The following is a 13489-nucleotide window of genomic DNA, read 5'->3' on the forward strand; positions in this document are numbered from 1 at the left end:
TTTGGGAGAAGAAAATAGATGCTGGGGGGGCGCCTGGGTGGCGCACTCGGTTAAGCGTTCGACTTCAGCCAGGTCACGATCTCGCGGTCCGTGAGTTCGAGCCCCACGTCAGGCTCAGGGCTGATGGCTCAGAGCCTGGAGCCTGTTTCCGATTCTGTGTCTCCCTCTCTCTCTGCCCCTCCCCCGTTCATGCTCTGTCTCTCTCTGTCCCAAAAATAAGTAAATGTTGAAAAAAAAAAATTAAAAAAAAAAAAAAGAAAATAGATGCTGGGGATAGTCAACAATTCCTACTGCAGCTTGCTGGACACTTTACTATTTAATCTATACTGGATTCCAATACAGTCATAACCAAGTGTTTTTAAATTTTTGCAATGTTTTCTCAAAGTATACCTCTCTTCCAAAGCATTTCTTTCCTTCCATCCAGTAAGTATCCATGATGGGGCAATTTATAAATTTCATCATTTGGTTGGTGGAAAGTATTATGGTAAAAGACTCATTGAAAAGCTTGGCTTCTAGGGAAAAAACCCATATTTCAAATAACTGAGCACATCTTTATCATCATCCTAATCTTTAGGTTTAAATGTGGATCTTATTTGACAATAACTTTAGAGCTCATTTTAGTTTAACTAAGTCAAGAAACTAAGGCCTACAGAGGAGGATGAACTTATCTAAGGCAGTTAATTAGTTGTAGAACACAAGTCTCTTGACACCTGCTTCAGAATTCTTTCCACTGTACTAATTAACAGTACAGTTACACCAACTTTAAAAAAATGAAAGCAAGTAATGAACATGAGTAAATTCCAGATGCACCTAGTTTTACACTGCTGATGAATTCTTTTAAGAGATGTAGGTAAATTATATTTGGGGGAGAAAAACTGCATTTTTTAAGGCAACATGGGAGCTTATTTACAAAATGCCACCTTTGAAGTCTTTGAGAGGCAAAAAAGTTAATACTTTATACGTTTAAGGCTAAGAATTTTAAAGCTAATTTTTATAATGTTACAGTATAAATTGTATTTCACCTTAATACTTCACCTTTTAAGGCAGGGAATTCAATTCACTGAGCTTTTTTTTAATGTGTATTTATTTTTGAGATAGTAGAGAGCATGCAAGTGTGTGCACAGGGGAGGGGCAAAGAGAGGGGGACAGAGGATTCAAAGCGGGGTCTGTGCTGACAGCAGAGAGCCCTATGCAGGGCTCAAACTCACGAACCATGAGATCATGACCTGAGCTGAAGCCGGATGCTTGACCAACTGAGCCACCCAGGTGACCCTTTGTATGATTAGAAATTTACTAAGATCTATGAATGATCCTAAAGAAGTCCCAGATACTAGAAATTACAATGAGTATTTATGTATGTGTGGTACTAGGAAATAATCCTCATTAAGAAATAAAAGCAGTTTCAATTACTTATTTTTTATTACCATTTCTTTTTTTTTAACGTTCTTATTTTTTAATGTTTATTCATTTTTGAAAGACAGAGAGAGACAGAGCACAAGCAGGGGTGGGGCACAGAATCCAAAGCAGGCTCCAGGATCTGAGCTGTCAGCACAGAGCCTGATATGGGGCACAAACCCATGAACCGTGAGATCATGACCTGAGCCAAAGTCAGATGTTTAACGGACTGAGCCACCCAGGTGCCCCTACCATTATTTCTTAGGTAAACTCTGTGCCCAACATGGAGCTCAAACTCATGGCTCGGAGATGAAGAGTTGCATGCTCTACCCACTAAGCCAGCCAGGCACCTCACAATTTTAATTACTTTAAATATAGAGATTCACAGTGATAAAGTCCTTTTGGGTTAGATACATCAAATTTTGTTTAACGTACAGGAAAAGTAACTATCATTTGAGGATGCCATAAGGACATTTTTTAGTTCCCAAGTATCTCTTCCAGTATGAAGCATGCCACCCATTTCTTCCTTTAAGAGTTGTTTTCTCTTTTGTGTGAAAGGGTTTGGAGTACAATAGAAAGGGAGTCTGGCCGTGTTCAAGACTTTGTTTGCTTTGCTTTTATTTAAGAAAGGCAAAGACTGAAGAGTATGTAGGGTTTAAACATCCAAGGAAAAAAACATCTTCTGTCTTAGGATTCAGCCATGGTACCTACAGTAGGTTAGGGTAACACAGAAGTTGCTGTCTGGAACTAGATTTGCCTATCATCCAGCAGGTCCCAGGCCCACCTTCAGGTGCTAACAGTCTACTCTCACTGCCACACCCACTATCCCTAGGTTAGTCCTGATATGTTACAGAACAGATAAGAAGTTGGCATCAAGAATCAAGTTGGGATAGTGGTAGCATTAAAGTGGTCTATTACGAGACAGCAGGGTCCCAGTCAAAGGACCTGGGTTTAATGCCAGAATCTAGACTCTCAGAGGAGGAAGTTACAGGTAAAGAAAGATATCTCAAAGGGTGCCTGCGTGGCTCAGTTGGTTAAGTATCCAACTCTTGATTTTGGTTCAGATCATGATTTCATGGGATCATGAATTCGAGCCCCACAACAGGCTCTGCATGGACACTGCTGAGCCTGCTTGGGATATTCTCTCTCCCTCTTTCTCTCTCTTAAAATAAAGACTTAAAAAAAAAAAAAAGAAAAAAAAAAGGACTATCTCAAGAGAATGATACTCTGAACAAAGAACTTAATCAAGGGCTCAGGTTCAGTGATCACAAGAGTCCAGTTACAGACTTGAGGTATCAGCCAGACATGGACATTATGGCATTATATACACTTCTCAAATTAGGGTAGATTTAATTCTAGGATTAGTTGACCAAAAAAAACTGCATATATGAGAAATTATGATGAATCTATCTGGAGAATTAATTTTCCCTGATGGCAATTTAATCCCTATTTTTACATAGTTTTATATTAAGCAGTCATACATTGAAGTAGAAAGCTAATTTTTGATTAATCTAGAGAAGAAAACACAGGATTTTAAAGAATGTCCACATTTTAGTATGGAGTTTTAGCTATACTCCCAAGTCACTGTTTGATGCTCTTAAGAAAAGTCTGAAAGGCAGTGGACCACAAAAAGTACCATCTATGGAAAAGACCTGCTATATTTTATTTGTTTTTTAAAGTAAGCTCTACACCCAATGTGAGGCTTGAACTTATGACTCCGAGATTGAGAGTCTCATGCTCTACTGACTTAGCCAACCAGGCACCCCAACCATCTGTTTAAATTACATCTTTATTGTGTAACCTTGGACAAATTAAAAACTCACTTAATCCCATAAGACTGCTGTAAAGATTGTTAACATACAAGCATCTAGTAAGATAAAATAGGTGCTTAATATTATCTGACAAAACCTGGGCTAGACATACTTAATCTTGCTGCCTTAGGTTAGGTAAGGTCCTACGGACTAGAAGGCTATTGAGTTGTCAGAGAATAAAAACCTAGACTAGAAGTGAGTGTGGAGGGGCGCCTGAGTGGCTCAGGTGGTTAAGTGTCTGACTCTTAATTTCAGCTCAGGTCATGATCTCACAATTCATGAGTTTGAGCCCCGCTTCATGATCTGTGCTGACAGCAAAGAGCCTACTTGGGATTCTGTCTCCCTCTCTCTCTCAAAAATAAATAAACATTTAAAAAAATAAATACAAGTGAGGGTGGAAGTGAAGTTTAAATGGGACATGGTTGGATATGACAGAGAACTAATATATGCTGTACACCTATTCCTATCATCTACTGTTAGGAATTTTAGATACATACTCATTTGATCTTATTAACAACCCTCAAATAAGGTGTACTTTTACACATGAGAAAACTGTGGTGTGGGAAGGCTCAAACTGCCCAATATTAAATAGCTAATTAAGCAGTGGAGCAAGTCCTCCAACCTAGTCATGCTACCACATTCTGCCTTAGTGAGGGGAGGTACTTCTACTCCCCAAAATGTGAACTCAGTTTGAGTAAGTGAGATTAAATAAAATAATGGCTACCCATATAACAGGAACACAAAATATTTAACACTGAGCTGGTGACCTGTACATGTGAGGTGATATGGGAAGAGAGCCTATAGAAAGTCAGAACTCTTTCAAAGAATTCTAAAAATAAATTGATAGGGTGTTTCAAGTCTAATCATTAGTGATTAGTAAAACCTCATTAGTCTACAGTATATGGAATTTACAATACTCTATATAGGAACCGAGAAACAATAAAAATATCTGAAAGCATTCCTCATTCTTCCTCCCCTCTCCAATATTTCAGCTTGGATAAAAGCTGTGACATCATTTAGTGACTTCTGCCTCATGAATTCTGGGTAACAGAATAATTAAGCCAGAAACACAAAGGGTAACTAACATTCAGTACACATGCAGATATACAAATATGAGCCACCATACCCTATTCCGTTTTTTGTTGATTCACCTTCACCAACATTTTCCTTTACTGAGAATTTTACTTTAGTAAGGCCTTTTGCTGGGTAACAGAGACAGTGCTGAATAAGACCTTACAGGAGCTCAGTCCAGTAACAATGGGAATCACGAGGCCACCAAGTAGTTCCCAGTTGAGACAGACACAAAAACCAGGACCAAAAGAGAAAGATAACAGAGAATCAAAGTACCAAAGAGAAGTTAAGTCAAAGTATTGAAAAGCAAGTAAGAGTTTGTCAGGAAGCAAGGGGAAGGAATATTTTTTGAGACCTGAAAGCATGAAACAGTGTGATGTGTTTAGGGAACGGCAAGAAGTTCCATGTGACTGGAGGGCTGCATGGTAGGCAGGACCAGAAAGATTCGTAGTGATTAGATCCTAAAGAGATAAATTATGCTAAGAAACTGGGATTTTATCTTGTGGATCAACATCTTTCACAGTTAGGACCATGAAACTCTTGGAAATTACAATGTGAAGAAGAAATACCAACAATAAGTACACACTGAAAGCTTCTGATTCTTTAGCTTTCCTAAAATCTAAAGTATAAAAAATATGAATCATTTTATTTAAAACCCCAAAATACCAGAGATGAAGTAAATCATCTTTTATTTTCATCTTATACTTGGTTATCAAGAGACATGCAAAACCCTCTAATTTTAATGAGAACAGTGTTTTTGTGTCTTTTTATCACATATCCGCTTAATATTAGGTGTAATGTTGCTAAGTCGAATCCGCATATGAGGTGCGGCATCAAGTCTTTTCCTGTATTTCGTTTTTGTTGCAGCATAATATGAAAATCCTGTTTCACACAGGTGCATTGTAGCAAAAGGAAGAAGTACACGAACTGCACGCCTTGCAATGCTTGGGTACTCTTGAATTAGGCTACTCCAAAAATCATTCAGTGAAAGTTCGCTGAAATTTTGTTTCACTTGAGAATCAGATGTTAAATCAATCAGGCTCTCATAGTCCCGTGCTACTAATGAAGCTGGTTTAACAGTTACTGTAAATGGATTTCTAACCCAAGTGTTATTGTCATTTGTTACAGGAAAATATTTTAACAGAGTAGAGCGCAAACCCCTTAGGTGCTGCACAATGGCACTACAAATATCTTTATCAACTGTAGAATTAATTTCGGTCAAAAAGTCACTGAGAGTAGGAAAACAATCAAAGTTTTCTTCTTCTACGGATGAAGCCCAAAATTCCAATTTTCTTAGCAATGATGACATTTTATCAAATACTGTAAAAACGGTCACATTTTTTCCTTGCATTGATAGATTTACCTCATTTAATTTAGTAAAAATATCTGCAAGATATGCAAGTCTTAGCAGCCAAGATGAATTTGTTAAACAATCAGACAGTCGAAAAGCAGAATCCATGAAAACCAATAGTTCACGACGGAGCTCAAAAAGTCTTACAAGAACTTTACCTCGGGAAAGCCACCTCACCTCTGTATTCAGAAGAAGTGCTGTGTGCTGGGCACCCATTTCCTCACATAAAATTTTTAGTAGCCTAGATTGATGTGGTCGAGCTTTAATGTAATTGATGATCTGTACTGCCTGATCTAGCACATTTTTCAGAGATGTAGGCATTATTTTAACTGCTAGTGCATGTCTATATAATAGGCAGTGACTACTGGTGCTTTCGGGAGCCACATATTTTATCAAGGTGACAGCCTCAGCAATTTTCCCGTCCATTGCCCTAGAAGCATCACTACAAACATCAACACATTTTTCCCATTCAATTTCATGTTTCTGCATAAAACTGTTGATGCAGTTGAAAATTTCTTCACCAGTAGCATTACTTTGCAAAGATTCACATAAGAGTAGGTCTTCCTCAATAGATTTATTAAACCTGTAACGAACAAAAACAAGCAGCACAGCAAGTCCTGAAACATCAGCTGATTCATCTAGTTGCAGTGAAAACCCATCACAAATTTTCAGTCTACAAACAAGCTCTTCTTCAATGTCAGCAGCAAGATCTTTAATTCGACGTGCAACAGTACTATTTGATAGTTGTACTGCATCTATTTTTTTACTATATTGTTCATCAAACATCCGCATCACGACATCTTTAGCACAAGGCTTGATGAGTAATTCTCCAATAGTATGAGCCTCTCCACTCAGGGCTATATGGTAACTTACATTGTATGATGCCTCTGTAGCACTTTCATTATCTGTATTGACAATTTTAGGTGTTGGGGGTTTATTATTTTCAGGTGAATCAAGATGTTGCTTGAAAAAGCTTATGTCTTTGTCTTTATATGCAGCGTGTTTAGTTTCCAAATGTCTTCGAAGCTTACTAGGGGCCAAAGAACTATTTGATAAAATTTTCTTACATAACACACACTGAGCATGAGGTGCATCTCTATTTCCAAAGTAAGTAAATCCAAAAGACAAGTAACTTTCATCATATTTTCTTCTTTTTGGTTTCTTACTAAATGTTGTTATTTTGTTGGAATTGGACATAAATTTGACCCTGGAAAGCTCACCTTCTGATTTTTTAGAAACTGAAGGCTGCAATTGTTCATCCTCACTTTGTAATATTCCAACCTTTTGATCATTTGATTCAGACACAATTTGATAACAAAAAGATTCTACTTCTTGTTTAAGACTTCCTTGTTTCAGCAAGAGATCCATAGGTAACGTGTTTGTGGCACAAAACATGGTTAATTTAGAATAAACATTGAGTATCACAAATATGTTGAAATTATATGACAGGATACATAGAAGATGAGCAATCATCAAAGAGATGATACAGAGCAATACATCAGTTAATTTGTAAATGCTGCCTATGCATCAACGCGCAGATGGAACATCACACGTTCGTGTATCAGGTGATCTCTCATGCGACTTCCTGGTGCTCTCAGGTTTGGCACACCTTTTCTTAAAGGTAGATTATCACATAAAAATAAAGCTATAGAAATGAGTTTAGTATTCTTAAACTTATATTTTAAAATAAACTATAAAGAAAAATTGTTAGCATTGATCTTTTTCTCAGAACACTTATTAACTTAGAGAATATTAATGTTCTATAAAATATAATGTGGGAACCAGTGGGCTGAGAAATAATGAAGAGCTGATAAGTGTTTTTAAGGAAGGGACCTTGAAGAATATGTCCCATGGCAGGGGTTGGCAAACTTTTTCTGTAAAGAGCAATCTAGTAAATATTTTTGACTTTACAGGCCATATAGTCTCTGTTTCAACTACTCAACTCTATAGTTGCAGCATGGCAGCAGACACAGACAATACTAACAGAACGGATATGGCTGCGTTCCAATAAACCTCTATTACAAAAACAGACAGCTTGGGCCATAATTTACCAACCCCTTCTCATGGCAAATAGTGTCTTGGAATCCCTTTTAACTTTCTGATGCCTACTGCCATTACATATTTTCACTGTTGATACTATTATACATATTAAGCCTCCTACCAGGGCTAGCAACAATTGTGATGAGCTGTATTAAAAATACACACAGTTCAAAGTTTTGCAAAACACAGAATTCTGTATCCTAAATACTGTGCTAACAATGAAAAATAAACTAATGACCAAAAGTTACCTACTATTTCTCTGGAATCAAAATCACATAAATATTTATATTATCCAAATTAAGACCCATTCAAAGTAATGTACATTTTGCTGAGTACTCTGCATTCCATTATGCTATAGGTGAAGATTTAACCAGGACCTAAAGAAAACATAAACTCTGATTTTAATAGGTTTATTCCTCATATAATTTTTAAAAGCATAATTAGAAGGGAGAGTAATGCAAACTTTAAGACCTCTGAAGAAGACTACTAACTTTGCAAGTTAAGGAAAACATACTCAGTGTCTATCCAAATATATCTGCTTTTGATTTAAACTTCATGATTTGGCTACAGAGTAAGCTTTGAATTCTTATGTTTCATCCTAAAGCAAAAATCGTTCTCCTATTAACAGCTAGATGGTAAGATACCTGAAATGAGTAGTACTCCCTTCTGCAATCACACTCTCCACCTTGGCAGCTTGAAATGCAGACTCTTCAAAAGAATAAAATTAAGGGATGGGGTGGAAAGGGAGTAACCAAAAGCCTAGAATGAGAAAAATTAAAATTAGACACTGCAAAAGCAGAACTAACTACAAACCTCTAAGATGACCTTTCATTACAATTTATTTTAGACCCAGGCAGTGCAAGAGATTCTTCACTGCAATGCAGTGAACTGAAATAGAAGATGGCTAGCATAGTAAAAATGCTAGTATCTTTGTTTCATTTAATGCCCTCGTTATTTCATCGTTTTGAGACAGTCTCCCAACCACTGACTTCATAGAAACACATGTAAAAAACTTTCAAAAACTAAACCTAACTTTTAAAAGTACAGCCACATTTTAATGTCTCTAAAACTAAACATGAAAAGTTATCTAAAATAGAATCATACAGGGAAGTGTTATTTGAAACATGCATTTTTGCTATAACCACTTTTGTCCCCTAACCAAGCTCCTAACTTAGGTTATTAACGTTTAGTGAGTGATCATTTTTTATTATGCTTGAAACTGCTAGATCCCTCATACAGATTATTTAATCCTCAAAACAAACTTGAGGGTCAGGGACTATCAACAACCCCACTTTAGAGATGAACTAACAGACACAGAGAAGTTAAGTCATCTGCTAACTTAACACATCTTGCAAGTGAAGAAGAGCAGAACCCAAAAGGTTGGGACTGCAGAGCTCATGAGCCTAAACCATTCCTTGTGTGTACCTTGTATTCTAATTTCCCAAGCACTAACGGGCAACAGAGGGAAATGGATTACAATGGATTACGACTGCCAGAAAGTCGAGGGTCTCAAACTGCAGCAACAGAAAACCCTACTCTTATCACTGGGAGCAAAAGAGCAATAGATTCTCGTTTCTACAATCCCCGATTTGAAGTTAGCAACAGAGAACTTCGTGGAGCTGCTGGTTAGGATTAGGATCCCTCTCCCTTGGTACCAGAGGACACAACGGAGTAGGAAGCTTTGTTTTCCTAAGTAAGGCCTCAACCCCACCTCTTTTAGAGGTGCTTCCCGAATCTCTCGAGGACAAAGAGTCTGGACTCCCTAGAGAGTAAAGTTTCTATTCCATTCCCCGAAAAGGCTGGCAGGGCGGGGGCGGGTGAGAAACCCGGTTCTTTTGTCTCTTCTGAGTTAACTGACAGGTAATACCATCCATTCACCAACCAACCCCCCCTCCCCCGCCTCAGGCGGTTCCAGCTGTGAACAATACCCTCAGGGGCAGGAGGGCCAGGTTAAGAGCGCAGTCCACTCAGAAAGCCTGGGCAAAGGTGGGTGCGGTCACCCCTTCCTGCACCTACATGCTCCTTTAAGCGGCCACTTCGATGTGCTGCCCAGGCCAGCTATTCCTCCTTGTCACAGGTGCAGGCTGCCAGCAGACCGCCACATCTGGGGACTCGCCCACCCTCGCCTCCAGAACTCTTCTCTCGCGTCCCCGGGAAGTCTCCTCAGCACCCAACACTGTCTCTCTACGTCACCTCCATCAGTGATGGAGACCGGTCTTCGCTGCGGCTGGGCTGCAGAGCAGCGCCGCGGTCCCCAGCTGAGCCTGCGGCCGCCATTTTACACAGCTCAAGGCAGCGGCCATTTCAGAGCGCACCGCTCAGCCGCCGTGGCGGCTCTGGTCCTCACCTTCACCGAGGCCTGAACGGGGTCAAGAGCCAGTCGTCGCGGACTGGAAGGGGGAGGAAGGGAGGAAGGAATGAAAAACAAAACAGAGGGAAGGATTCGGGGACAGGGAGATGCTCTCAGCTCAGGGATATCGCCTATGCCACCTCCATAGAGATCCAGTTCGCGGCTGGCGCGGTCGTTCCTCTGAAGATAAATTTAGCACTCTGGAGCACCCGAACTTACAGTCTCCACGAGCGGCTCCGCCGCCGCCCAATCAGCTCCAGAGCTGCTCCCCGCCACCAATCCGCGCTGAGCAGCAGGGCGGGACCAAAGGAAAGGACCAAGCTCGGTTGAGGCGCGACCCAGCTGCTGCCGCCGCCGCGTTGGACCGGGGCGATGGGAAGCTTCGGCTGGTGCTAGACGTGAAGCGATTGTTTTCAAACTTCCCTGGGCTCCAGATAGTCCGGGGGCTTGTTTAGAATGCAGGTTCCTGGGTGCTGCCTGACAAAGTCGGTGGTCCTGTGGGGCTGCCTTGGAATCTGCATGCTCCCAAGCACTGGCGTGGTGCCCAGGCGGCGGTGATTTGTGTAGTTTCGCAGTTACCCCAAGGAGCGCGCAGAGCCTGGCTGCGGCTGCTTTCACGACCTCTTTGTTCCCCGAGCCGCACCCCAGGCTCAGGTTACGCAACCGCCTCCTCTTTCTCTTGTTTTCCCAAAGGAGTAGGGGCACAACACCCCTTCCTTTCCTCGCCCCTCCCGACGCTGCTGTGCCAGGGGCTCGTGGGGGCTCGGCCGGGAGCTGAGCCTCCCGCTAGAGGTCTCGAGTGACCCCAGACGCGGTGCGGGCCGCCGTGTAGGGATAGCGGCCTCTCCGCTGTGTCCCAGGAAGAGTCCGCTCGCTCCGTCTTGGCACCTCTCACAAGTGGCACCCTCCCCGAGGGGAACACCCGGCCGCCTGCACCGGCTGGCCGGCCCTCTGGAATACTCCGTTGGCTAGCTGCCGCTTTCGGGTGCTTTAAGCGTGGTTCTCTCCCACGCCCCTCCCGCCTATTAAAAACAGCCCAGCAGAGGGTACCGGCTGGGTATTTCCCCTTTGGCGATCCGTCGCGGAGACCAGGAGTCGGTTTTTCCAAACTGTTTCCTTAAAATATATACACGTCTAGGGATAATTTGTTAAAGTACCAGTAGTACTAAACAGTAGGTCCCATTGTTTGTAATATTTCAGCCTTTCGAGGTCCCGTGGAAATAGCTAAATGAACGCTGGATAGTGTTTTCAGGCACTGCACCAATGACAAAATTCCCATCTTGTCAAAAACAAGGGCAGCTTCTGTTTTTCTTAAAAATGCTTCCTACATATGTGAACAGATCTCTTAGGCGTAGAAAGAAGCCTACCCTGCCGGTAGCCAAGATATCCAACCAGCCTGATGGGGCAGGGCCCGGGTGGTGGACGGATTGGGACTGCATGGTGGCCCGCTGACAGTGAAGCTTCTTGTACTCCTGCTTTTATGTAATGTGGCCTTAGCGTTGGTCAGGGCAGCTCCCCTACCAATGAAAGTACCTGGGGATTTGTCGGTTGGGGAATTGCCCGTGACAGACGACCCCCCCCCCCCCCCCCCCGCAGGAAAAGAACCATTGGGGAAAGAAAGAAGATTCCGCAGGGAAATTATGCGGCCCTACATCCAGCTCTTGCCACTCTCCTCTACCTAAAGGAAGGATAGCTCCATGTATTTCCCAGCCAAGGAGGGGGACAAATGGGTTCAAAGTCCCCACTCAGCAACAAAGGAATGTATCTATGGATACAAGTTACTCCAACCCCTAGGCCCGCTTGGCCACCAGGAGGCATTCCAGATGATAACTGGACCTGGTGGGTTAAGGTACAGAATGGTTCATTAATTCCTAGGTATACATGTCTCTCTGGGAGCGCATAAGGCGTGGGTTCCCAGGGCCCTCTTGGCTCCCTCCCAGCACCCCAGACCAAAGTGAATACTTTTGTTCCTTGTACCGCAAATGGTTCACAGGAACAATTAAGAAGTCATGTTCTTGTAAACATTCCACTTGAGGTGTTGAGAGCTAGATGACCTTGAAAGGGCAGGAGGGAATGTTACAAGAAAATAACTATGTTGTTCCTTAATGGGTGATTATACAAAGAAACATTTTTAGAATTAGGTAATGCTGAGAAACGTAGATAACACACGCTACAAGAAAATTGCTAACGAATATAATGCCACACTTGCCACAATAAAGTGGCCAGTCTAACACACTGCTGTTGTCTGTGCCCATTTTGTTGTTGTTGTTATTTTTCGCTGACGCCATTCATCCTTCGGGAACCCCTAGACCTGCTGGGGCTGGACTTTGGCACTACCCCTTGACACAATTTTCAGGTGGCCTGCATAGATGATTTCCTTGGAATGTTTATAGAAGACAACATTTGGTCCTAAATATTTTTAAGCTAATTCAACATCTTCAGATCTTTGCCCTATAGTAAGTAGGCTATCCATATGTCTTAACTATTTAAAACAAATTTTCCCTGTGAAATCAAATCATCAAAATTTTAGGTTTCATTTGAACTTTGACCACAAAGGTGGGAATCATTTTTGGGAAGGGGGCGATGCAGTTTTACTTGAAGAGCAAAGAATTTCCTTTCTTCATTGCAAGAGTTGTCTAGCTTGATAATAACATTGGAATGATATCCCATATTTTCATAGATTTTATATTTCACAATAAACTATTACATATAAGCTCCCAATTTACTCTTCACACATCTGGTTTGCATCTTTATGAATTGAGAAAATCTGAAACATTCGGTTAATGGGAGAAATAGTGTTTAAACAAGTTCAGCTGAAGTCTAGGACTTCACCTACATCTTAAACATCTGAAGAGTCTGATAATCAAGGACTTGAAACATAAGAACTTATACTGTAATTGCTTAGTCAATAAATTATTAGGTAATGTTGGCTGATGAGACAGATTAGAAAATATATAGACAATGTAGAATTCAGACCAATAATGACAATAGCTAACATTTATTGAGTATGTAGTAGAATCCAGGGGCTATTCTACACACTTTTTAAGGTGTTAACTCATTTATTCTTCACAACAACCCTATCAGATGATTGTTCCTATTTTAAAGATAAAGAAATTGAGCAGTTTGGTAATAACTGCCTAAGTTCCCAAAGCTAATTGGTGGCAGAGCTTAGGTTAGGTGCAATTCTGGTTGTGGGAATTACAAGCCAGGTGGGTCTAGATGGTGTATGTGTATGTGTGTGCACATGCACTTGCAAACTCGTATTAGACAGATAACTATTGTAAATAAGATTATATTAATACATGGGGTATGTAGGTAGAGACTTATCATTAAAAAAGGAACTCTGTGTGTTACGGGGGCTCAAGTAAAATCATCACTGGAAGCAGTGACAAGAATTTCAACTGATCACCCAAATTTGCAGCCTCAGTTGCTGTAAGAGGTCTAAGATAGCAATTCTGTTCACATTGGTTG

General features: G+C 41.1%; 1 protein-coding gene across 9 annotated transcripts; it reads right to left on the bottom strand.

Moving 5' to 3' along the window:
* Positions 1-4949: 4949 nt before the first annotated feature.
* ZBED5 (zinc finger BED-type containing 5) lies at positions 4950-10375 on the bottom strand. Of its 9 annotated transcripts, none has more exons than XM_045038956.1 (3): positions 10238-10375; positions 8313-8427; positions 4950-7237 (listed from the first exon to the last, which is right to left on the bottom strand). In XM_045038956.1, the coding sequence occupies exon 3, from the start codon at positions 7099-7101 to the stop codon at positions 5017-5019; it is 2085 nt and encodes a 694-aa protein (XP_044894891.1). In that variant the 5' UTR covers positions 7102-7237; positions 8313-8427; positions 10238-10375; the 3' UTR covers positions 4950-5016. The 9 variants fall into 9 exon arrangements, with proteins under 9 accessions (XP_044894891.1, XP_011285020.1, XP_044894889.1 ...); XM_011286718.4 differs by having other exon boundaries at positions 4950-7242; XM_045038954.1 differs by having other exon boundaries at positions 4950-7273.
* Positions 10376-13489: the final 3114 nt, after the last annotated feature.

This window comes from Felis catus, chromosome D1 (assembly GCF_018350175.1).
Source record: "Felis catus isolate Fca126 chromosome D1, F.catus_Fca126_mat1.0, whole genome shotgun sequence".
Classification (NCBI taxonomy): Eukaryota; Metazoa; Chordata; class Mammalia; order Carnivora; family Felidae; genus Felis; species Felis catus.

What these genes read in the sequence shown, in the direction of transcription:
- ZBED5 (XM_045038956.1), bottom strand. Translation starts at nt 7,101, where the DNA reads ATGATTGCTCATCTTCTATGTATCCTGTCATATAATTTCAACATATTT.